The sequence below is a fragment of the Lepisosteus platostomus genome, chromosome 13 (genome assembly GCF_059453375.1).
Source record: "Lepisosteus platostomus isolate fLepPlt1 chromosome 13, fLepPlt1.hap1, whole genome shotgun sequence".
Classification (NCBI taxonomy): Eukaryota; Metazoa; Chordata; class Actinopteri; order Semionotiformes; family Lepisosteidae; genus Lepisosteus; species Lepisosteus platostomus.
In genome coordinates, this window is record NC_142623.1 from 17,521,006 (window position 1) to 17,545,749 (window position 24,744).

At 43.4% G+C, this 24,744-nt stretch overlaps 2 protein-coding genes across 10 annotated transcripts in view; both read right to left on the bottom strand.

The window, feature by feature from the left end:
* Nucleotides 1-9,189: 9,189 nt before the first annotated feature.
* Nucleotides 9,190-22,502, bottom strand: LOC148650127 (immunoglobulin superfamily member 1). 3 transcript variants are annotated; one of them, XM_088603630.1, is made up of 10 exons: nucleotides 22,362-22,502; nucleotides 20,032-20,343; nucleotides 17,067-17,375; nucleotides 16,503-16,790; nucleotides 15,129-15,173; nucleotides 14,362-14,448; nucleotides 13,059-13,089; nucleotides 12,744-12,793; nucleotides 12,453-12,487; nucleotides 9,190-10,582 (listed from the first exon to the last, which is right to left on the bottom strand). In XM_088603630.1, exons 1-10 carry the CDS (start codon nucleotides 22,450-22,452, stop codon nucleotides 10,445-10,447), a joined length of 1,386 nt encoding a protein of 461 aa, XP_088459756.1. In that variant the 5' UTR covers nucleotides 22,453-22,502; the 3' UTR covers nucleotides 9,190-10,444. The 3 variants fall into 3 exon arrangements, with proteins under 3 accessions (XP_088459756.1, XP_088459755.1, XP_088459757.1); XM_088603629.1 differs by having other exon boundaries at nucleotides 20,023-20,343; XM_088603631.1 differs by lacking the exon at nucleotides 12,453-12,487 and having other exon boundaries at nucleotides 20,023-20,343.
* LOC148650128 (uncharacterized) overlaps nucleotides 22,079-24,744 on the bottom strand; it is a 28,909-nt gene continuing 26,243 nt past the window's right edge. For 5 of the 7 annotated variants that reach the window (XM_088603627.1, XM_088603624.1, XM_088603623.1 and 2 more), the window contains exons 21-22: nucleotides 24,608-24,683; nucleotides 22,079-24,002 (exon numbers count right to left, since the gene is read on the bottom strand). In XM_088603627.1, coding sequence (XP_088459753.1) covers nucleotides 23,620-24,002; nucleotides 24,608-24,683 — 459 coding nt within the window. In that variant the 3' untranslated portion in view covers nucleotides 22,079-23,619. The remainder of the gene's footprint in view (nucleotides 24,003-24,607; nucleotides 24,684-24,744) is intronic. The other 2 variants (XM_088603628.1, XR_015926034.1) reach the window with 2 other exon arrangements.

Consider the following 24,744-nt stretch of genomic DNA (forward strand, 5'->3'; position numbering starts at 1 on the left):
GATAATGGGACTCTGAATGATGAACTCTGATCCAGGCCCCAACCAGAAGCATCTGGGTCTTACCCACTTTGCCTCATCAAGCCCAGCCAACAATGTCTGGGACACAATCAAAAACACCTGTGGGGTGTTTTCCACATACTTCTTAAAGCTCTGAAAATGATAACATTGGGCAGCGCTATCCTGGTGTCCTAACTTCCCCCCTGGCCTTTACCAATCATGGCCTCCTAATAATCCCCATCTCTGAACTGGCTTCATCACTCTGCTCTCCTCCCCACTCAGAGCTGGTGTGTGGTGAGCACACACCACACACCACACACGCAGCTCTATGGCTGCTGTCACATCATCCAGGTGGGGGTGCACACCAGTGGTGGTGGAGGAGTAATGTGCTTTGAGTGGAGTGTCCAGAAAAGCACTATAGAAGTGTAAGATATTAATTTAATCCATTACCTTTCTACAGCTAATGAGCATGAAGAATAAATCAAGCCACAATTAGCCATTGAATCCAACAGCTTCTCCTTCCTTCTTTGAAAGAGTTTGCCTGACCTGTATTCCAGGAGGCCAGGCTGGACGGGCCAACACAAGAGAACTTATTTTGGGCCACTTATCTCCTTCCAACTCAAACACCTTCTAAATTGGAGGTTGACTTCAAGAAGGGCAATTCTGGATCTAGCACACCCAGGCGTGGCATCCGGACAGGAAATGCCAACCTTCTTGGCCTGCAGAAGTGTAGCTAAAAAAGCCTGCACAAACCAAAACACTTAGATAAATGTTATGAATATCACAATGAGCAGCAACAAATGCAGTAACTGGCAGGTTCACCTTTTACTCCAAAACTGACAGATGTTGCTCAGGACCTAACTCAGTTGTCAACCACAAGTAAATGTCTCATTGGTACTCCTGAACAGCGCAACATACTGTAGAAAGAATGCCTTCATTAAGAGCAAAACAGACACTTATACAGAAAACAGACAGAGACCGTACAAAAGGCAGGTCTAAGGAGCTCCATGGACACTGAAATATGAGTTTTAGGCACATTATCTTCAGGCAACCCTGATCCTGGGGAGCCCAGTCCTTTTGCTTTTCAAGAATACCCACTTTTATGGGTAAATCACCTTAAATCACCAATTTAAACAGGTCTGGAACAATTGTGTTCAAGTGCTTTTGAGATGATTTTGAAAAAAACCCCATCAGCCATGCAGGACCACTGTTTCCTTCATGGAAAGGTCACTTGCTCAAACAAGGGGACTGGGGCTCCAGCCATTCCCCAGACTGACAGCTGGGATGAGGCTGACGCTGTACCACTTTAGCAAAGCGCTGTGTTAGTGGCAGGTCAAAGATGCAGTAGGCTTCCATCGCCTTCCCTGGCCTGGACAATCCCCAGCTCTCAATCCTGTTAAACCCAGTAGAGCCGGTAGCGCATGCAGCTCAATCCCAGCTCATCATCCTGCTAGAAGAAAGCGGGTCACTTTGGGCTGCACAGAACCTTTCAGAACCTTGTGAAAAGCAAGCCGTGTTTTGACATTATTGAAGACATTATTGCTGCTGACAGAGGATGACATTCTAGGCCGCTGAGGCAATGTCAGCCATTACAGTGTTACTGCCAGTTCCCAGGAGATCTTTAACACAAAACTGCACAACATGTCCTGGCAGACGTTCTGGAAGCAAACCGGGCTCTTTTTTCAACAAGACGAAAACAAAGCTTTCGCTCTGGTGCGCTGTGGGTAAGATTCAGTGTTAACCCACACTCACAGCCTGAGGTCTGGTGGAGGGAACAGTGCTCATTGTTGAGAGGGGCCGCACGCTGAGCAAACCCAGTGAATCAAGCAGCAGGAGCAGGACTGGGTCTCACTGGCCACTGGCCACTGGCGCTCAAACCGCAGGAATTCTAACTGCAGGTGCACCAATAAATGCTTAGCTCTGCACACCGTGGCAGCACTTTTGTCCCAAATCGTGGAACCTATAAAACTCTGCATTTCTGCCACATGGAGATCTTTTTTGCAGGATCTGAAGGCTTGATCTGAAAAAAATGAACTTAATAAACAATGAGAAACAATGCTAATTGGCAGGGATCGACTGACATCAGACAGCAGCAACATCATGCTGGTTTCTGATTCTAGGCTAGGCACTCAAACGTTTACTTGTTCATGTGCCTAACGTGGCCTTGAGATGATTTCGAAGTAAAACTGCTTACTTCTGCCTCCATGTAGGGGGCGCTCTGTACATTTCAATTTTTTTCCCAAAAGGAAATACACTTAATCTCTTGGTGATATTTCAGGAAAATGAATGTCTAAACATGCTGAAGTATTCCACGAGGGAAACACTCCTTAAACAAGACTAATCACACTATCTACTCTAGAGCATTTGAAGACACCCTTGTTAAAGTAACCAAAAACAGATTAATTACAGAGCAAATGAATTAATTAGTTACTAGGAGGATTCAATAACACGCTAGGTTTTAGGGTGTTCTTTAAAATTGGAGATGCAATGATCTTTGACACATCTTTTAAAACTGGGATGGACAAGTCAGAGACTGGATTCCAGGCGGTTTTAAGGGCAATTTTCAATTAGCAACTGATGAGACAGATAACACATACTGTACAGATGATTTGACTTGACTATATAAGTTAACGAAGTTCACAGAAGCAATAACTCCCACACTCGCAGACAGGAGGTGCCCACCTCTGATCTAGATGAATTCATCATTACATTTCCTGTGCAGCAGAAGGATCAGGATACTGGGGTTTCATTCCAGGTTGTCTGTTTTCCCCATGACTTGATTTAGCAGAATGAAAGATACTAATTGTCATTGCTTGAACAACTGCAAAGTCTGGGGGGGGGGATGAAGTCAGCCTTTTCAGGCAGAGCTTTTCCACCTGCTTTGTATGCCCAACAGGATTGAGGCCTCCATTGTTAGACTCTAGCTAGGATTACGTAAGGCATGTTTGGGGCCTTGTTTAACTATGTATAAAGAGGCTGCAATGTGATCTGATACTATTAAAAAAATAAAGATTTCTATCAGGCCTCTTGCAATAACCGTTTCCAGAGAGAGAGAAAGGCACCATGAGTCTGCTTCAATTACAGGGCGCAGTGGGGTACAAAACAAAAGATTTGGGTGCTTTTCTGGGTTTTGGCGGTTTGGCTAGAACAGGTACAAGTAAACATGCCCAGGTGCTTGTATGACAGATCAGTCACGCCTTTTGAAACAGGCGCCTGTATCATTGTCGAGCAAGGCATCAGTGCAAGAAACTGCCTTTGAGGGATTTCTTAGGTGTGTACAGTATGTAAAGGAGTGTCTATGAATATCTCACTGCTTGAGAGCTGAGGAAGAGGGGGGGGTGCTGTGGGACTCAGTGTACAACACAGGGGGAGACTGAAGAGGAACCATATCAGTGTGGAGGGGAACAGTGACTCCGAAACAGCCGAGAGGTAACAAGTGCTTTCAAAGGGTTCAACATGAAACTGGCTACAGGGCAGGAAGACCACACTGTGAGAATATGCAGCATTTCCCAGTAATACCCAGTATCAGAGGTGTGGATCCAGGCCAGAGCTTGCAACCCTCATGCGTTTCCACATGCCATTGAACATAGGCGATTCACAAAAAGACCCTGAAGCAAGCAGTTCAGGACAGAGAAGCCCAGCAATGGGTTTAAAAAAGCTGTGCAGGTCTCACCTTCAACCTTTCACTGGCAAGTAATCAGTTCCTACCGCATAGTTGACTGTATCCCTCTACCTCCATGACCATCCCACCAAGGCCAACACACAGAAGAGGCACTACGTGGCTCATGTTTAAAATAAAACATTAAAAATTACAACACAAGGCAGATGCTTTGTCTGTGTAGAGTGAGATGATCAAAAAACGCTCTCAGAGTTTATTTCAGAGCCAGATCTTAATCTCTCTGGACAAGGTGTCGAGAGTTGCTATAAACTACTACAGAATTCCAATCTGGAGCAGCTCCAATCAACATTGGCAGCTTCCAAGCTCCAATCACCTTGTGCTAAGAGTTGAACCCTCGCCATGCGCCTATGCTCATGTAAACACACTTTAAACTCTCCACCAGCACCTAGGGCCTGCTGTACCAATACGCCAGGCAGTGGGCTGTTTCTGGAAAGACTCGCCACGCCCGTGTCCATGTTTAACAAACAAATCCAACTTGCTTCCTCGACCGCGCCCTTTCTGGCACAGCTTTCCCACAGGACAGGGGCACGCCCACGGCTATGCAGGATCGCCGCCGGCTCGAGGCTAAACTACACGGAAGTCCTGTGAAAAGCAGACGAGCTCTGCCGTTTGCTTCCTTTCAAGGAAAAAAAGAGCAGCGTGTTATTCTGACGCCTCAGGAATGCCAGGGCGGCCACGCCCTGTGATCTTTGGCCTGTTCCCAGCCTCCACAGAGGGCTGTGTGCGCCATGCCTGTGGAACGCCTGTTTGAGTTGGTGCTGCAGCAATGCGGGCATCCTCCCAGAAGTTCAACACCCCTGCCGTGAGCACAATGCTCCCAGCTGAGGTGTTGCCCGTAGCACTCCTAGCATAACGATGCTTAAAGATAACAAATCATTAAGGACCCTGAATTTTCAAGCATCGGAATAGCCTTGCAGTGAAAAGACCTGAATGTTGCGCAGGCCCCTGTCTCTGGAAGGTGTTGAGCTCTAGGGAGGTGGATTTCACATACAAGGGTAAGGCTCCGCATCTGATACCCTCACATCACAGTTGAAAGCCTCATAAAAATCTCCTTTCATTCAAATGGGGGCAACTTGAGAGTAGAGGAGAAAAATAAAACATTTACGTTTTTCGATGGCCCTTTCACATCCATAAAACAAACTTTTTGGTAGCAAAAGTTTTTTTTTGTTCTTCATTAAGATACCGATCAAAGGAAAGAGCTTCAATACTTTCATACGCACATACCTAGAAAACAATATTGGCTGTGCAAAGATTTTCCCCTATAAATGAATATCTAGTGGAAGGCTCAGAATGTATTGTACAGCTGTACCCTCATAAAAACAGTTTTTTTCCCCCCTTATCTCTGTCTCCAGACAGTTTCTGTTTCAGGAGAAACAACTGATAGGGTATCAAGTATCACAAGGATGTGAACTTCTGGTTCTCAGTAAGAACTTTTTGTTTTACCATGGTGAGAGGTCCCCCAGTCATAGCAACAGCACAACAAACAGAAAAAATTCAAAACGGGCAACTTTTCAACCAGAGGGCGGCAGATGAATGACACACACCTCTGCAAACAAACTCCTGGGTATTGAGTTACTGGTTTCAGGGCAGAGGCTATTGTGTGGAGGCCTGGCACACATCACCGTGTCATAAATTCAGATAGAAATATATAAGGAGAGAGAGTGAGAGCTATGTTTAGAGAGGTATATATAGATTTACAGACAGAACAGACACGGTCACTGGGGATTTAGAGACGAGACAGCCTGACTCATTGAAACTGTAGTTAACACAACACAACTTGCGTGAAGTGGACGCCCTGAGATTTTGACGCCCACAAATACATCAAGAGTTACCTGTGTGTTTTACGCAGGAGCTTGAGATATGCCTTCATCTGCGGGCTTCTTTACAGGGGTACAGGCATCCCTTATCCTGGCGAACCCCAGTCTAGTGTCTCTTACAGGTCACCTGGATTTAAAGACTGCCAACACCAGCGAGAGAACTCTGGAGCTGGAGGTTTAATTAGCTCTAAATTCGTTCATTTAACAAACACCTGTTCAATCACAATGGAATGGAATAGTTCTATATCATTAGAAATTGGTGTTTAAATTGTGAAGTATAACCTGTTAGACTGGGGCTGAATTCAGGGCTTGTTACCAGGAACTTCCTGGTTCAAACCCTTGTTGTGCTAACGAGCCTCTCTGTGCTTCTCACACGAGAGTCCAAACCGCCGTCAAGCTGTCAGCCTCTCATCAGGAGAGGTCAGTGCCACTGCTCACCCGCCGAGTCCCTGCACACAGCACAGGGTTAAAGCATGTGCTCGACAGCTCTCTTCACCATTAAACAGCTTCCCCCGCCACTTAAATGCTCCGGAGCTAGCACAGGGAGTCAAAGACAAGAACACGAGAACCAGCAGGGGATCAGAGGTTGTAAACACAAAGCGCAATGAAAATAAAACCTCATGGCTTTCACAAACAGTTCTGTGCTGCCATAAAAAAGCACATACGTGGTGAAGAGTTTCATATTGCCAGCCCAATGCAGTAAGACTAGATCAGGACTGATAGGGTTTTGCTTACGATGTCCAACTTTCACTTTCAGTAACTGCTGTCGTAGGGTATAAAACAATATAAGTTCATGAGATGGAGGGTGCCAGCCTACACCACTATGTCTTTCCATAATTTCTCATCTATTATTTTGACAATAGCTTGAAACGGGCTTTAAAAAACCTTGCCACTTCCTTCCGTCCGACACCTTTTTGTTTTCTGCTCACCCGACGTGACACCGCCACCTGTTTCTCTGCAGCGCAGGGGCAGAATGAAGATGGACACACTGGCCCCTCCGGCTCGCCCGCCCATCACAGCCTCACGCTGCTACGTCGCTGGTGCCCTGTGAGCGGAGATACCAGGAGCTGCTGGACACCCAAGAGACTAATCTCAACTGTGGCTCGGGCAGCAGGCAGCCCACTGGTCCGCGTCGCTCGGAGAATCCCGGTCACAATCAGCGAATAATTCGCCACTTCTAAGTGCCTTGCAGAGAACAGGTCGAGTCAATTGGAAGCCCTAAGATTTTACAAGTAGCTGGAAATCTGCAATCTTTTAGAATCTGCAAGCTATCAAAATGGTGAAAAAGTCTTAAGGAACTGGCACAAGAAGACCGGATCTACGATGGGGTTGGTGTGGGGATACAGCTAGGCAGCAGGGCACTTACTGTCAGCTTCAGGGTTTCTACTGCAGCCACCAGAGGGAATTCTGAGCCGTAGGTACTGTAGACTGTATCAGAGTCCAAAACTAACAAATTCAAGCAGGCCGTTGGTAAAGAAGGGGGTGCATTTTGTTTGTTGATGGGGAAAATTAAGACCTGAAAATTACGAAAGAGCTTAAACTCATAATCATTTTTTTCATTGTAATTTACACCTTTTCATTTTCATTTGCATTGAAATATTTAAGATCGACATTTTTGGTATTAGAACTGTCTCTTTCTGTAGAATCAAAGCTGTTACAGTACATGCTACTCTGCAGACGTCAGACACCGTTTCTTTCCCCTACTGCTGCTTGAAGTCAGCAAGCCCTGTTTTCTTCAGTGTGAAAGCTATCTGGCCTTCCCGTTTTTTTCATGCACTCCAGATGCAGTGCACGTGTTCCTCAGAGTATCAGAGATGTGGTTTTGCCCTGCTTCCCGATTAAAAAAAAAAACCATGATTCTCTGCACTTTCTTTCGAATAACCTTTACTTCCCAATTCTGTCCCTGATCTGGGGTGGTTTCCAGACAGGCCTGTTAACTTGGAAAGTCCAGAGAGGTCACAGGACTTTCTCTCTGTACTCAGGGTAGCTTTGCTCTTTGTCTGCAGAGCAATGGCACCTTGGATACCTTTGCCATTCCTCCGTTGTGAACTTTCTGCATCTACAGGAAACCCAGAAGATCCTTCCATAAGAGATTTCTCTTTCTGAAAATCCAGCACTGAATTTATTCAAGACCCTCAGGATTTCCTGTAAAGTTTTAAGAGTTGAGCAGCCTTCACAATCACAATCAGGTATCAGATAATGACAAAACAAGTCAATTTTTCCCCAATAAAAACAGCTCTATTCACACTGCAAACTAGACTAACCCAGTAATCAATCTTTATTTAATAAAATAAGGTTATTCTGTCTGCAGACAAAACTATCTTTAAACCTTTATACTATAATGTATAATTATGTACTGTATAACAACAGGGCGGAAAGGTGGCGCAGTGGTTAGCTTGCTGCCTTGAAGCACTGGATCTCCAGGTTGAATTTGCAGTCTGTGTGGAGTTTGTATGTTCTCTTCATGTTCACGTGGCTTTCCTCCATGTTCTCCGGTTTCCTCCCAGTCAAAAAGCCTACTGGCAGCTTAACTGACTTCTGGGAAACTGGCCCTGGTCCGAATGTGTCTCTGTCAGCCTGTCCATCACAGGACCGCTTCCTTGCCAGGACAGACTAACTCCCACTGTGACTTGAACTGGACAAAGTGGATAGAAACTAGATACACAGATGTGCAAATCAAAGAAATAACAGAGATAGCTTTGCCTCCTAGGGGATAGCACTTAAACTGCAATCAGGTAAGACTGAAATTCATGTGCAATTAATTTGTCAATGAGAGCTATAGAAGAGCCACAGAAAGGTTGAATGTTTTCATGCTGAATTACAGTTGGATACATAGAAAGTACCAGAATATCAATGAAGACACGACAAAAACGAAAAAAAGACAAAGCAGCACAGAGAGGCGGGTGTTAAGAAACTGTCAAGGGCTTTAAGAGTATGGCATTGGAGTGGAACAGGGCTCCCTCTAGTGGTACACAAGGAAACTTCTCACAAACTGAAAACTACTACAGCTATCTTAATAAGAATTCCTTACACTTATACAGTGCTTTTTCTGGAGAAAGCACTTCACTCCACTCAAAGCACTTCCCAGGTACTCCCACCAATGTGTAGCCCCACCTGGATGATGCGATAGCAGCCATAGTGCTCCAGAACGCTCACCACACACCAGCTCTGAGTGGGGAGGAGAACAGAGTAATGAAGCCAATTCGGAGATGGGGATTAGTAGGAGACCATGATTGGTAAGGGCCAGGGGGAAATTTGGCCAGGACGCCAGGGTTACATACCTACTCTTTTCAAGAAATGTCCTGGGATTTTTAATGACCACAGAGAGTCAGGACCTTGGTTTTACATCTCATCCGAAAGACGGCGCTAGTTTTACAGTATAGTGTCCCTGATCACTATACTGGGGCACTAGGACACACACAGACCACAGGGTGAGTGACCCCTACTGGCCCCTCTAATACCTCTTCCAGCAGCAACCAGGAGGTCTCACATCCAGGTACTGACCAGGCTCACACCTGCTGAGCATCAGTGTGAGTTGCAGGGTGATATACAGTAGCTGCTGGCTGCAACAATATGTGAGGTTACCCAATTTTAAAGATGTGAAACAGGAACAAACACTAATGAAGTTTTTAGAGACAGGAATCACATGTACTCTTGTCTATGTACCATACATAATTACTGCTCCAGGAAACAGAGTTTGTAAATGGATTGTACACACAACGTTTTATGAAGGTCTTGAAAAGATTTCTACACAAGTCTATAACAACATTATTAATCCATTGAAAACATACAGTATATTGCCACAGGTCACATTTAAGTGTCCAGTTTTTTTAAATGCTTATTTTTGAAGTGCTATAAATTAATGCAAATGACAATTTCTAGTTAAAAAGCTACACTGTGCTAATTCCACTGTTTTAAGACTTTCTTAAACATAAATTCACATTTTACTCTATTTTTAGAAATGAAATAGTTTCATTACAACTTTCCTATTACAGACGTACAGAACAGACAGGAAAATGATAAAAAGAAGAAAAACATTAAGTATAATATTTATCACAGTGCATCTGGTACAGGTTAAACAACCTCATTTTTGTTTTTTTATTTTTTCTAGATTCTGAGATTAACAATGCTTGATTACAAAATCATTACAGCAGATATTTCACAAGTTCTGTTACAAACAAGCAAAAAAACACACTTTGAGGAAGACCTTCCAAGTTTCACAGATGATATGAATTAAAAACAGCTCCTCTGTGGCTCAGTTCATTTCTTTCACATTATTTTTTGAGTGCACAAAGAAGTGCATGGTTTAGGACAATTCTAAGACAAAGCTTTCAGATTTTGAATCTATTTCACGTGATGCACACACACTGTCCTGCTGTCTCAATCCAAGCACGAAGACAGCCATGTTTGCTCTTAACAGAACAATACTGGTTAATCCCGATCTGAAACGAGTCGCTGAGAGTAGTCTTTGACAGAGGTGGTGCTTTATTTTCCTGTCAGGGAAACTGGGCACAAAGTTAAGAAGTCAAGATATCTGTGTCCAAAGGTATTCAAAGCTAATCTTAGGGCCCTCCCTCTAGTCAGGCAGGAGCTCCATGATTGAAATCCTAAACTTCAGTAACTAAAGACATTTCCTTTAATCTAGTACGAACCAGGACAGGAGAAAGTCTCTTTTGCATTTGTGCAACCCATAGACTAGCCAGGCCATCTGTTTCATGTACAGAGGAGCAAGATTTCTATTTAGATCATGTTTTCACGGGAGCAGTGAGTATGACAACTCTCATGGAACATCATGTTGAAATCGTGCTCACATAAGACCTGGGCAGGTGTTGCCCATTGGAGAAGATACAAGTCAGAGCGGTGACGGCTGTGCTGCTGCAGACAGCCACAAGAGGGCAGTCTCCAGTCCATTCAGTCCACATGCTTGCTTGTGTCCTGGACAGGACCTTTGTCAGGGGATTGGGCTCTTGAAGGTGGTGAAGGCCTGGGGCCCTGAGAAAGAAAGTGAGGAGGTTCTATGCCTGGTGGTGCCATGTGGGGGGTTCCCCAGTGTTTGGTCCCCATGGGCTATGGCTTCTGCTCCCCCGTCCTGTAAAACCCATCACAGAGAGAGAACAGCTCATGAGAACAGAAGATGCTCACCATAAACCTGAAAGGACCACAAGATCTGAAAATCACATGCTTCCCTACGTTTCAAAAGCTGCACACTGCCTATTCAATTACTTACCATAGTCTTTCGACAAGCTTTTTACCGCCTTTGTTTGCAACACATCTTCTCTTGCGCACTACGCTTTGCGTGCTGTACGCCAGCCACTCCCTGCCTCCTCTCCCAAAGAGCAACAGCACAGCGATTTCAACAGCTCGCTGGCCCTTTCTGTCAGGACAGAAGCTAACTCAAACAGCAGAGGGATGAGCTTCAGCGCAGCAAACTCCAACAGTCTCAGCTATCAGGACCCTGCTGAGCACTGCCCTACGCTGTCCTGTATGTGTGGCGATAGCTGTCGCCCATATTGCTTCACTTCCAGTACCATGTTGAAATAAAGGAATCAGATGAATAAACAAGCAATAGTTACAACAGTAATAATAAAGGGTGTGTCACCCAAACACATACTGTAAGTAAATTAAAAAACTGGAAAGAACTCTCTGACTGTGAAAGCCAGGATAGCAGGAAGAGAAGCTGAATGCTGGGAATAAGTATAACTTCCCATGTTACCTCCTGCTGGTTATTTTTCTGCCTAGACTATTTTCAGCTTCATCCAGGCAAACAAAAGCAGGGACAGATTTCTCATCCGATCAGACAAAACCAGGGCCTTTCCTTCTTGAGGTTTCTCCTTTGTGGTTTTTCCGAAAGGCAGACGGTACTGTACATGACCACGTGTGCATCTCTGCGTCAAGAACCAGTTCAGAATGAAAGCAGGGCTTTGAAAATAAGGAAGCGAGGTTGAGAACGTTGTATTAGGCAACAAAACTGTGGTTAAAGCGTCGGGTGCAAAAGCAAAACTGTCAAGAGAGTATGGTAAAGCATGGTATAACATAGTTTAGCATGGTAAAACATGGAACGTGGCAATCCCCACACAATAAATAGGACCAAAAGGTAATGTAAATTAATAAATGATCCAATAAATAACATGATATTCTCATGCATGCCTGAAGGGTCCTTGTTAGAAAATGCAAAAATGATGTGAGAGTGGCGTTAATAGTTAATTTGCCCCTGTTTAACATTTTATACTTCAGAGGCACAGAAACCAGACAAAAAACACTATACAGCCTTTTAAATCTTAAGGGGTTCACCTATTTGTGTTTGTTTACAGATTAATTACTCAACACATCTCAGCTCTTGACATTTTACAATTTGAACAAATTAACAAGCTAAAAGCTGCAATTGACCCAGACACTTGAGTATCGGGTCCATTCAGTAAACACTAGATACAAGCCGAGGTCCCCAACTCTGAGGTCAAAATACAGCAGAGTTTCTGTCTCTTTCATTTTCACCATCTTAAGACTATACAGGAGGAATGAATTGGGCCAGTAAAACCTTAACTGGATCCGTTCGACATTTCCCTCAGGCAACATAAGGACACATACTGTAGAAAACCTGTTGGATCCTGAACCCCAGGGACCAGAGTGGGGAATGCCTGTATTAGACTGAATAATCCTCCACCTGCTGACCTGATTTCATTAATAAACTTTGGCAGTACTTAAAGAGGACCATTTAAGGTAGAGGAAAACTGTGAACAGGAGTAATTGAAAGTTATCATTTCAAAAACGATCACCTCTCCTCCCCTTAGCCAAAGTGAGAATGCAAATACCAGGCATCAGTCAGCTTACAAAAATTCTAAAATTTAAGAGGATTTTACAACAGAGGATTTTCTTCCGAGCTCTCTGAAGAATAAAAGTGGAAAATACGGGGTTTTGCTGACTGCAGAAAGAACGAGGTAGTTGTGTTATGAGTTCATCACCTGTGCCGGAGTGCAGTGATCTCTTAAAGAGAAGTCTGAAAAACAAATAGACATGCCCCCGTCACTGATACGACCCACAGAAAGAGTGACACTTTCAGAATCTGCCACCCGGCCGAAGTGTCGAGCTCTGAAGTAACCTACAGCCTCCTTTTCTCTTTTTGTGGTGGAGAAGCTCTGAAACGTGAAAGTTCAAAAGGAAACTGAAGTGGAGAAGAGCAGGCAAACAGATAAAAGGAACTCACCTCAACACACCCATCAGTAAACGGTACTGCAAATAACAGGAAAACCTACCAATGATGTAATCCATGTTGTGTAAAGAATTCCATAGCAGTGCTTCCTCCCTAAAAACAAAAAAATCTGCTTAATTTTGTCCATTCTCCTTTTTTCCTACAGGTAGACAGCTCAAATACTGTAAATGTAAAAAGATACATCCATTTTTGATTTTCCTTACAACATCCATTTTTTATTTTTGGTACCTTTTGGTGTGGTGAAGACATGTCACCATGAAAAAGAATCAGGCTTTTCCGTCATGCACACATCAGTACTGTGGCAAACCTGGGAAGGCTGTGGAGGGAATACTGCACTGTCTTGCAATGCCACACCTACCTCTTTCTCTTCTTCTCGGTGTGCAATTTCACTGCAAAAGAAAAGAAAGCAGGCAAGGTCACGAGAGCCACCTTCCCAGCAAAGCAGAGCCCAGACGAACAGGTGCAGGCTTTCCAGCCTAAACTTAATTTAAAGCTCAACCTTTAAAAGTGCAGCTCTAAGCTGTGTGATGAATGCAGAATTGAGGGAATTTTCACAAGGAAGGAATGCATGGCTGCTCTATGGCACTATCTGTTTCTATAGGACAGCTTAGGGGACCACAAGCCAAAAGCACTGCAAATGGCAGGATTCAGAGATAAGCTCACTCTTATTTCAATCTCTGTACCACCATCCACCCATTTTCTAGCAGATTCAATTGCAGTATAGCAACCCTCAATTGCAGGATAGCTGGAACCTATCCCAGCAAGCAATGTGGGCAATGTCAGTCCTTTGTAGGAAGCACACTCACACCAGGGCCAGTTTTCCAAGAATCCAGTTAAACAACTAGAATGTATTTGCACTGTGGGAAGAAACTGGAGGTCCCAGAAGAAACCTATGCGAACACAGGGAGAACATACAAGCTCCATGCAGATAGCACTCCAGGTCCAGAACTGAGCCCAGTGGTAACCACTGCACCACTGTGCCGCTCCATAGCTGTACTTTTAAGATTTTAAAAAAGAGCTTCCAATATGGGGCTGTTAAATACTGAAGGCTATCTTGACGGTGAAATCTCTCTTCTGTAACTATGTTACACACAGTACAGGTGTTTAAGACTGATTCCCTTGGATCTACAGTATGAAGACACAGCTGGAAAACTCTGGCATAGATGAAAACATATAAGAGGACACAAATGAAAACTATGTAGAAGTGCATTAAAACCTAAGAACGGGATGCACTTCTAAGATCATAGTACTGTGGGAGTCGGGAACAAGCCATGTTGTTGAAGCCAACACAACAAGCTGGATGAGAGCCTTGGATCAACAGCTACTAGCATATAAGCAGGCTACACAGGCCAAATAGCCCCCTCTCATTTATGAGACTGACGACACCACAGCTAAGAACATGAAGGGGCTTTCATTTGTCTATACTGTATCTCCTTGCTGTGTTAAAAGAAGCAACCCTAAAACACAATGGAACAATCTCGTCTCCAAGACCAAGATGTGCATCAGACTCCACGTTACACACAAGGTCCAACTGTAGACACCTGTGTGTTTTTGTGTCCTCTGCCGCATGCTTGGTATTGTGTCACATATCAAATTAAGCCTTTAACATAAAGTACTGTACTCTACATAGTCCTTCAGCTTCCAGAAACACAAGAGCTTACCTTTCCGGTGCAGCAGGAAGCCCAGTATGGCCAGGATGGCAACAAAGAGGACTCCAGCAGATACTGAGCCGGCAACCAGTGCCCAGTCTGTAGAGAGCAGGAGGGGATTGATAGTCAGACCATTCCTGACCAATGACATTAGAGCATCCAAAGCCTTACAACACACTTACTAGGTAGTATATACTGCATTAGACAATTAATATTGTGGCTATTCATTCAATTCAATAATTATTATGGTTGGTATTCATATCCGTTGCTGTTCACAGATGTCCATGAGGAAATGGCCCACTCAAAACAGCATCTGAGGTTTCTCTACATCTGAATCTGACCCAGCTACAGCATACTACATGTGCTCAATCCATAGGCTGACATCCAGGGACTGCAAACCTTTGAGGCTGTCTGAATTGGCAGCATTTTAGCCAGGTCTGCTTTTAGTTTCAGTGAGGCACAGTTGTCAGCAATCAACAATGCCTCTTATCACCTACTTTCCCACAAAAGCACACTGACCAGATTACACTCCCCAAAAATGATGGGATACACTATCTGCACCTCACAAACCATGCTATTCAGGGCTAACTCAAAATCTGAAGCCACTTTTTTTGTTACTGCCATTAAACTCACTGTGGGTGGAAGTCCACCCCTGAGAATGCACTGAGGCTTCTCTAAAGGTCTCTTTCAAGATTGCTTCATCTTGAAGTTAAGACCATTACCATTGAGTGGAAGCTTCCTGAAATGATAAAAAAAAACTATTTTCTACAACAGCTTACCTATGTGGGAAGCAGGGGTGCTTGGTTCAGTGGGAACACTGTGTCCTAGAAAAAAAGCATTGGAATAATTAAAGTCAAAGGAAATGTGAAGGTGAAGGACATGTTGCACAGCTTACAGAGCTATCAAAATCCAGACCTGAAATGACCAGGACTCTAAAAAAGTCCAGTGCCTGCAGCACATTTCTAAGCTGGTAACAGCTGGTAAGAGTGGCATGCATTCTGGCTTTGAGCCTTACAACAAGGGTAAACTAAACTCTGGGACTGTCCAGCTTGTCCACCTGCACAACAGAACCAGACCATAGGCCAGGGATGGCAAGTAGGGCAGCATCAGCTGTGTAGGCACTATAGAGACTTGCCACGCAGATAACTCCAACAAAGTGTGCACAGCTCATACCTCTCCTGCGGAGCTGTGAGATAAGCAGCATGCTTAGTGGAGCTATAGCAGCTCTCCTGATTTTGTCCTATCAGTAATGATTCATAAAGTGCTAGGGAAAATATTTCTGAATGAATATAGCTGGACTCGGTGTGGAAGTTTTTGAAAGAAAGTGTCCTTTCCTAAACAGACTTGTATAGCAGCCATACTGTATTTGTTTGATTCCTGCACAGCTCTTGACCCAGACATGCAGATCCTGGGTAAACAAAAACCTCTTTATCCAAAGAACATATACTGTATCATAATGTAGGTTCTGGCAAACCAGGGCTTATCCCAGAAGCAGAGTGTGCAAGGGCAGAACTCATGATAGCTGTCTCCTGGCTGAGGACAAAGTCCTTCACAGTCTGCAATTGAATTGTTAGTATCGTCTCTTAGTTTAGCGCCTGTTTGAATGATTTACCTTAAGTAAGACTCTTAGCTACAGTAAATACTGACTTGAGAATCACTGGCCTTTCAATGATAGATTAAATATGTGAATATTTCAGCTTTAAACACATTAGGCTTTTAATATCTTTTGAAAAAGGCCTGAAACAGGCTGTGGAGTTATGCTAGAATGTGTTTTGAGTTTTTTTCTTGTTTCCATGTATAACATTGTGTATTCCCATAAAGTGACACTGTGCCTCCAGAATACAAGAATGGTTTGAGAAACATAAACCAAGACGTGTTAAGTATCAGTGGTTATCTAGTAAAAAGAGAACTCTGTTAGGTTTCCGGATTTGTACATTATAACAAAACCGGCGTTAGCTATAACAATAAGTACAAAAAGAAATAACTAACTGAAGCAAAAAGTTTCTAAATGACAAATTGCATGTTGCACGAAGTGACAGATCCCAACCAAACAGTCCATGAATGACCTCTGCTGGCCAAGGCTGCGGCGGGATGAGACTCTTGCCTGCTGTGCCCGTGTACAGAGCGGGGTTACCGGGCACACCAGCGCACACCTGGAGGGTCGATGAGGATGGGCAGACTGCGGGCGGACTCCCTCCACTCCTGGCCCAGGTTCACGGCGTACTGACACTGGTACTCCCCGGTCGGGTCGGGCAGGATGAAGCGGACGCTGTGCTGGGCGGCGGTGGCACGGAGGGAGCTCAGGGGGTGGGCAGCTCCCAGGCGGTACAGGTTGAACAGGGCGCCGGGGTAGGAGGGCGACCCCACACACTTGACGGTCACGCTGCTGGCGCTCTGCATTGCTGAGGGCAGACGGACAAGGGAGGGCGCCGCCAGGGAGTCTGGGAACAATGCAGGGCAGTTCAAAGGTCAAATGTCGCACAGGACAGTGCCAAATAGGGCAGCTGGAGTAGAAGCAAAAGCAAACCAAAAGTATAGTAAATCATGGTTAAGCATAAAGAACAGAGAGCTATAGTAAAGTCCTTATCCTGGAGGAGCCTTGTGACCTCTGGTTTCGTTTCGTTTCTAACAGAGTTCATAAATCGATCTACAGTATAGAGGATTATTACGATTCTTAAGAAGCTGTGCACCTTTGCTCTAAACTGCATCTCCCTCACCTGACACAGTGATGTAGACCGGGTCGCTGGCAGTGGAGTTCACAATGTCCTGGGATGGCAGGCGGGCCTGGTACACACAGCTGTAAAAGCCCCCCTCCTTGCCCTGCACCGGCTTCAGGGTGAATGACTCCTCCAAGCCAGCGGGGGCAGCGTGGCGGAAGAAAACCCTCCTGTCCTTCAGCAGCAGGAAGGCTTCAGGCTGCCGTGGGGCTTGGGACGCGGAGCAACGGAACGACAGGGTCTGCCCAACCAACACAGAGCCTCCAGGAGGGTCCACAGACATCAAGGGCTTCGGGAGGACAGAGGGAGCTGCAAAATCAAGAAGACAGGAGACGCAGAATTCACAAAGTGTACAGAACACAGGACACTATTCTGGAACCTGACAATTTTTATGATTGTACCCCACCTAATACACAGCTGGGATCCTGCACCATCAATTATTCACCTGTTTGGCCTAATGGCTGATGCTCTTGAAGGTGAGGGCTACGGTGATGAAAATGAGGTCCAAGTGTCAGTGAAGGGTTGGCTCAGGAGCCAGCCAACATCACTTTATTACAAGGCCACCCACAACCATGTGAGATGTTGGTAGACGTCTGTGGATATGCAAGAGGGCTATGTTGAAGAAGTCTTACCCACATTGCAGATAATTAACAAATTCACCATGCTTACTGGCTTACCTCCATATCACCAAATTACAGTACATGAATAAAAACATTTTAAAAAATTCTTATACCCAGGAAAAGAACAATTATGAAACTAAGATGAGAAGCACAGAGTATATAAAACAAGTTGACAGAATTTCTGCTGAAACTATGTGATGCTCTGCTTCTTACACATCTGGAATACTGAATTCGGTCCAATCTGAGCAATGCTTGCTTAAACACCTGAAATACAATGACCCTCTTGACACATCTGGAATAGTGAATTCTGTTCATACTCTGCAATTATTTAGACTACATCTGAATCACTACCATCAGCTCTGATCTCAATAACATGAAAGGAGATGTAAACAATATAAGAAAATCCAATGTAGAGCTACCAGATTTAGTCAGGGCTAAAAAGGACTAGGGGACCAATATTTGTTAAATCTTAGAAAATAATGGGTTACTGCAGACATTAATTTTACCTTAACACTTAGAAAGGAACAAAATCATTTCAAATTAACTTCCAACCTGCAGAATGCAAAGACATGAATGGAAATTAGCTCAAATGAGCCACACCACTGACACTATGGGTGCATGGAATAATATTTCACAGTGTTTATCTTTAATAATTGTGTCATGACATAATCAAGAATTCTGAAGCCTGTTCAGATTTTAAGGACATTTAATTTCCTAATTGTTTAAAGTTACCTTTAACATTAAAGTCAAACAGGCCGTGTTGAGATTAGAAAGCAAAAAGAAAAGATATATGATGTCATAAAATACATTTAATTTTGTTTGAGAGGCTCAAAGACTTCAAAGTGAAACAAAGCAACACTCTCCTTTTGCAAGTGAACATCCTCTGCTTTACTGTCACAGACATTTGAAAGTACAGACCTGACAAACTTCAGAAACAAAGAAATAGGTAAGGTTTTCCAGATTTGAGTATCTTATCCTGCCAGGTTTACTAGGCCATGTCTGAGCTAGTCCGTGTAAAAAGTCTTGAGATGCTGTGAATTTGCCAGCGATATCTCCAGATACACATATAATATAGGTTATATAATAGAGGTTATAATATATCCACATACCATATAGGTTAAAAATAATGAATTTTTAGCAGATTCTCAATTCTCAGTTTGTTACAGTACCTTTAGTGTTTCAGCTACTGCAGACAACAGCTACTGTATGAGTCACATTGTAGACAGTTCACCCAAGAGGTTTTCCCCCACGTTTGTTTGAAGAAAGACAGTTATGGCACACCCTAACACTTTTCAAGAAGAAATCAATCTACGCCTTCACCTGGGCGAGATACTGGGTGAGGTTTCTGTGGTAAAACCACACAAGTCTAGGTAAAGTAATGAGATGGGTGTATGATCACTTACAACATCCTTCAAAACAAAATCACTGAAGTGATGATGTGTGCTGTTCTGTCTCTCCAGAAACTTCAGGATCTCTTCAGAATATTTTTAAATCTGGTAAATACACATATGACTACCTGCAACTGTATCAGATGTTTCATTATATATTACATGCAATTTTCAATTTTGTGTTTTTTCCTGCTTGTCTGCACAGACTTACTTGAAATTAAACAAGTAGAGATTTATTCCATGCTGAAAAGAGAAGAAAAGAAACACAATGTTTCGGCTGTGGAGCCTTCTTTGCGTGTGACCCGATTTCACACGCAAACAAGGCTTCACAGCCAAAACATTGTATTTCTTTTCTTCTCTTTTCAGCATAGACTAAACCTTTACTTGTTCCTATGCAGCCTAAGCATGCTGACGCAGTTTCCTACTTGAACTACTTCAGCTTACTTGAAATTGTTTGTATCAGTACATGCACCAAGTATATACTTTCATATTTATAAATCATTTAAAATTGCATCCAGTATGTATTCAATGCGTTCAAATTAGATGACAATAGTGATATGGAGATTTACATTTTTAGAGAGTGGATTGGCAGCAGGCAGTAATCAGAGCCTTAAGTTTAGCTACTTAAAATTTACAACCATCAGTGGACGACAGACCATACTGCTCTGACCTCAACAATAGGTCCTATGACATGCTCCTGTATCACATTTGACAAGCATACAACTTTGCATTTATGCTATCTTGTTCTACAGCACAATTAATGAATTGCTGTCTGTACAATGTGTGAACATCTGATTTAAACTAAAGGGTACTGAACTGTGTGAATTCTAAACTGTTTTTGCAACACACCACACTTTTTTTGTATTTGTAGGGAAAGAAAGGAGGAGGAGAAAGAGGATAAGCAGTTAATAAGAGTAACAATTAGGAATCCAAAGCCTTTCTTTGGACAGAACTTACCTTCCTCCATAAGGGAGAGGTACTGGCTCATGATGCTGTAAATCGGCACCCCAGACTGCTGGGATTGGTACTGGCAGCAGTAGATTGTCAGGTTCTGTGTGGTGACGCCCCTCAGAGTGAACTGGGCCAGGCTTTGCTCAGCACTGAAGGTCCTGGAGTCAATGAGCTGGCGCTCTTTGTACAGCAGGAACGTGCTTCCGGTATGGCCTGGCGGAGACTGGCACAGAATATCCACAGTGCGCTCCAGCACCTGGGATCGCATCTTCGGAGCCAGGCTGATAGCAGGGGCCGGGAGTGAATTTGAGCAAGCAGCTGGAACATTTCACAGTGTGGGAGGGAGGAACATGTTACCTTTTCCTTGTTTTCCTATCTTTTGTGACTCTAAACAATTCTGAACTGCAAATGACTGATCATGTTGAAAAATGATCATTCCAGGTAAATGTCTGGCAGCCAGGATGGATTTCCCACAACTGTTCATCTAGAGCAGTGGTTCTCAAACTGTGGTACGTGTACCGGCAGTGGTACGTGGAGTGCCGCCAAGTGGTACGCCAAATGACCCTGGAACTGTGTCGTGTGCGCTGAAAAATCGGGACGGGTTTTCATATTTTGTATTTTTATACGTGTGGAATACGCAGCCTAAGTACTACGATACAGTGCGCGCTAATACTCTGTAATTCTATACCACTCTATAGGAATGCATGCTACGGACGCAGGTGACCAATTGTATTTAAAAAAAGCTACTGTATCTCCAGCAAATAGGGAGAAATTAGAATGTGCGTGATTTTGGAACAATGTAAACACAGGAATGCATAGAAATGCGTGCTACGAACGCTGGTAATCTTGTGAGCACAGGAAAGCGTGAAAAATAACAGAAAAATATTTAACTGTTCTAAGTTAATTTAAAAAAATACACCGAGCGTCTCTGTGTTTCTCTCCCATGCGCATGAAATAAGTACTTAAAATAAACACTGAAATAAAAACGGAAACGTGGAAAAATGCAAGCTTGCGGATTGCTAAAGCAGGTAACCCCCACACTATTATGCGTGGAGAAAAAGCTGCTGAACAGCTCGACCTGCTACCCCCCCTGAAAGACACAGTCATTCATAGAATTATTGAAATGAAGGATTATATCAAAAGTACGCTGACAGCGCGCGTTAAGATGAGGAGATGTTTTTCACTGCAATTAGATGAGTCTGTAGTCGATTTGGCCAATTTGCTCGTTTACGTTAGATACGAGTTTGAGGGTACGTCCCGTGAGGACTTTCTGTTCTGTAAGCCGCTACCAACAGGAACTACAGGAGAGCACGTATTTCAGCTTCTGAATGAATTTATCGAAGAGAATGGCATCGACTGGATAAAATGTGTCGGAGTTTGTACAGACGGTGCTAGAGCAATGAAAAGCCGACACAGCGGTGTAGTTGCACGAATTAGAGAGGTTGCTCCAGAACTTAATGGTTTCATTGCAACATCCACCGCGAGACCTTTGCCATCAAGAAAATGCCTGACGATTTAAAATCTGTTAGACTGTTGTGAATTGTATCAGGGCTCGAAAAATTAATTCACATCTGCTTTGCTCGACTAAACAGGCTCACCCCTCTCACTGAAATGGTGCTTTTTTATTTTTGTGTTTTTTTTTCTGTAAAACACTTTGAGAAGCCACATTTTAATATATCAAACAAAGTTTATTATTATAATATTTATTATACTGTATGTATGTGTGAGTGTGTGTGCACATGCGCTCATGTTGGTCATTGATAATTTCTGGGGTTCCTATGAGATAATGACTTGTAGGTAGTACTTGGATGCTTTGGTTGGATTAGGGGTGGTACTTGGTCCAAAAAAGTTTGAGAACCACTGATCTAGAGTAAAGGGAAGGCAAGTCTGTGCTTGAGCAAATTAAAATCAAATTAAAATATACAGTAACAGAAGTAGAAAAGCTCCCTCTGCACCCATCTACTATCTGTGTGTCTACAAACACTAGCACCATGTCCATCTACCAATCTCAGAGACACAAGACCTTAAAGAAAACATGACTGTTAGTGTGAGAGACTTTCACTGCTGAATTTCAGACTTTTTAATAGATCAAAATGCCCTTTCTGTTTCTTATTTCATACATATTCTGTTACTAATTAGAATCTTAATCTGGAAAAGTATTACAAGATCTCAGTAATGCAATGAGCTGTTGCCACAGGAGTTCACATTAAAACAAATAGTTCTGGACCCAGACCTCATATGATTTTATTAAACATTTGAAATATAAAACCTAAAGATACTTAAGCATTAGCAAACTTTCCCTAAATTAATAAATTATTCTAGAGTAGATAACTTACCATTTGCTAATAGTTCAAAAATCAACACAAGCTTCACACTGCTAAGGGTTGTGCCTTTGGCTTGCAAAAAATCCTTTTGGGAAAGAAACATTCTTCTCCTTATGAAATTTTGTCAGAGATCACACCGATATTGCCTGTGGCACTGTGGAATGGTTTGTCTTAGCAAAAAAAAATAATTCTTAGAACGGAAGACATCACAGCAGAAGGAAGGAAATGACTAAATCCTCTTTAGAAACATCTGTGAGTCAATAAGAAATAAAGCTATACAAACTCAAAGCAAGTTTTGTTAGAATGAAATGAAACTTTTACATTCATACTGGAAAGTTACCATGCATACGACCTTTTGGAAAACACCAAAATATTTTTCTTTGCATCCACATGTCCATGAAAAACAAGCAAATGCACCATAAGTGAGTTTTTTTCCTTCAATGGCAATTTATCTGACAAAAGTGGTTTCATGTGCCTAACGAAACAATTACTCAAGGCATTATGCAAACAAAATTCACAAACAAAGGTGAAATGCAGCCTTGTGTCACAACAAAGCTGCATCAAACCAGAGGTAACAGTAAAGAATAGGGAATTGCATCTCAGCCTGTTTTAACCTTTATCTGGAGCTTGTGACGCAACAACACTGCAAGGCCTCTGCTTATTGATGTATCAAAATTATACTCAACCAGGAAGTCCCACTGAGATCAACTCTTTTTTTAGGGGAGATGCAGGGGGTGGAAGTAGGACAGGAAACAGTACCACAGCACAGGAGTCTCAAGACGAGCAGGTTTTTTTTAGCCTCTTAGATTTTCTTTTTCAAACAGTGTTGTGATGACTACAGTGTGGACAGGACCTTTAAAATTTAAGGTTTAAAATAGCACATCCCATCCCATGTCACAAAACTGGGCATTAGTTTGGATTCTCTAGTACAGAGGGAAAAACGCCACCTACTGGTCCTCCAAAACCAGCTCAAGAAACACTTGCTCATCCACAGACAAAAATTGCCCACATTGTCTTAGACTAGACTAGTGTGTACTTGCAATGAAGACTGATTGGAGCGAGAGAAGACTTGTGTCAGGAAACAAATTGTATTGAATGTTATAGGAGGATATCATTCTCGTGTCTCATCCACCCTGGAGGGCACAGGTGGCTATCAATAAGATGCAAATTTTGGACTAAGAACAGGAAGCGGTTCCTTACAAATGGCCGTGTATGTGTGGATCAAATTACTCAGGCATGCACCTTTAGACATGTTCAGGCTGCAACGGAGCTACCAGGAGTCTAGCATTTGTGCAGCTGTGAGGTAGGCTCTCTGCTTTGTGTCCTGTTCAGGTTGCGAGAGGTTGGGGTAAATCTTAGGGATTGGTTGGGCTGGTTTAGGAGAGTGGACCTGAGCCCTTACTGCCCACTGCCTCTCAGTGTCCAGTTTCTCCAGCAGATTGTGGACCTCGGGGCACAGGAAGTGAAGGGCCTGAGACAGACTGTTCAAAAGAGTCCCACACACAGCCAGGATGGCCTTCAGCCAAGCTGTCTTCTCTCCGTTTGTACCCCCTTTTCCTGGTCTGACAGCTTTCCAGAGCTCTGGGGGCGCCAGGCAGCCAGGGTGCTTGAGGGTTTGCCGTACGGTCCACACATAGCCCCTCAGCATGGTCTCTGAGGGGAGCACAGCAGGGTGGGAAAAGGCAGAAAATAGAAAAACATCACAGTGAAGTTGATACTGGCCTGAACGACAGGGCCAGCTGCAGAATCTATTAATTCCTATGGCCCATGCCTTTTGGGAAGACACTGGATTTGACTTGGAATTTTCAAACAAAAAAACAAAGTATAGAGATTTACCTGAGTTCACTACACGTACAGTACAGTATACAGAACAGGCCCAAATGTGGGAACTATGAGTTAATAAGAGGGAGCAGACTATTTTTCTACTAAGCTGCCATTCGAAATGTTCACTAATACAGTATGTTTTGCACTCTTGGTTTTATCCCAGGTCTTAATTTGTTTGCTTTGTTTTTACCCAGTTTTGTAATAATGTTCACTACACTGCTCTCTGCTATTACTACGTTACACCACAATAATTCAGGGCAAGTTATCAGAAAACACATATCTTCTCTCTGATTGTTTGCTGCAGTCTTAACTATCCATTTTGATCAGTCCTAAGACTCATGTTATATGCACTTTTTGTGCATTTGTTTGTGCATTTTGTGTCACACAACTGCAAAGGCTGGCTGTTAGAAAGAGACAACACCTCACATCCTCACCTGCAGCCTCCTGGTGCATTGACAGAGTCTGTCTCTGGTTTGACTTCTTGCTTCCTGTGGATGGCGCAAAGACATACTGTAGGAAGAAGAGGTCTGGTCAGCACAGCATGCTCTTGCTGAGGAGTATTTTAAAAACA

Excerpts from the sequence above, each read along its gene's own strand:
- LOC148650127 (XM_088603629.1), bottom strand. The coding sequence starts at position 22,452 with ATGTTTCTTTCCCAAAAGGATTTTTTGCAAGCCAAAGGCACAACCCTT. Across the intron at positions 16,791-17,066 it reads GGTCTACATCACTGTGTCAG|ACTCCCTGGCGGCGCCCTCC; the intron begins GTGAGGGAGATG and ends CATTGTTCCCAG. Across the intron at positions 14,449-15,128 it reads CACCCCTGCTTCCCACATAG|ACTGGGCACTGGTTGCCGGC; the intron begins GTAAGCTGTTGT and ends TGCTCTCTACAG.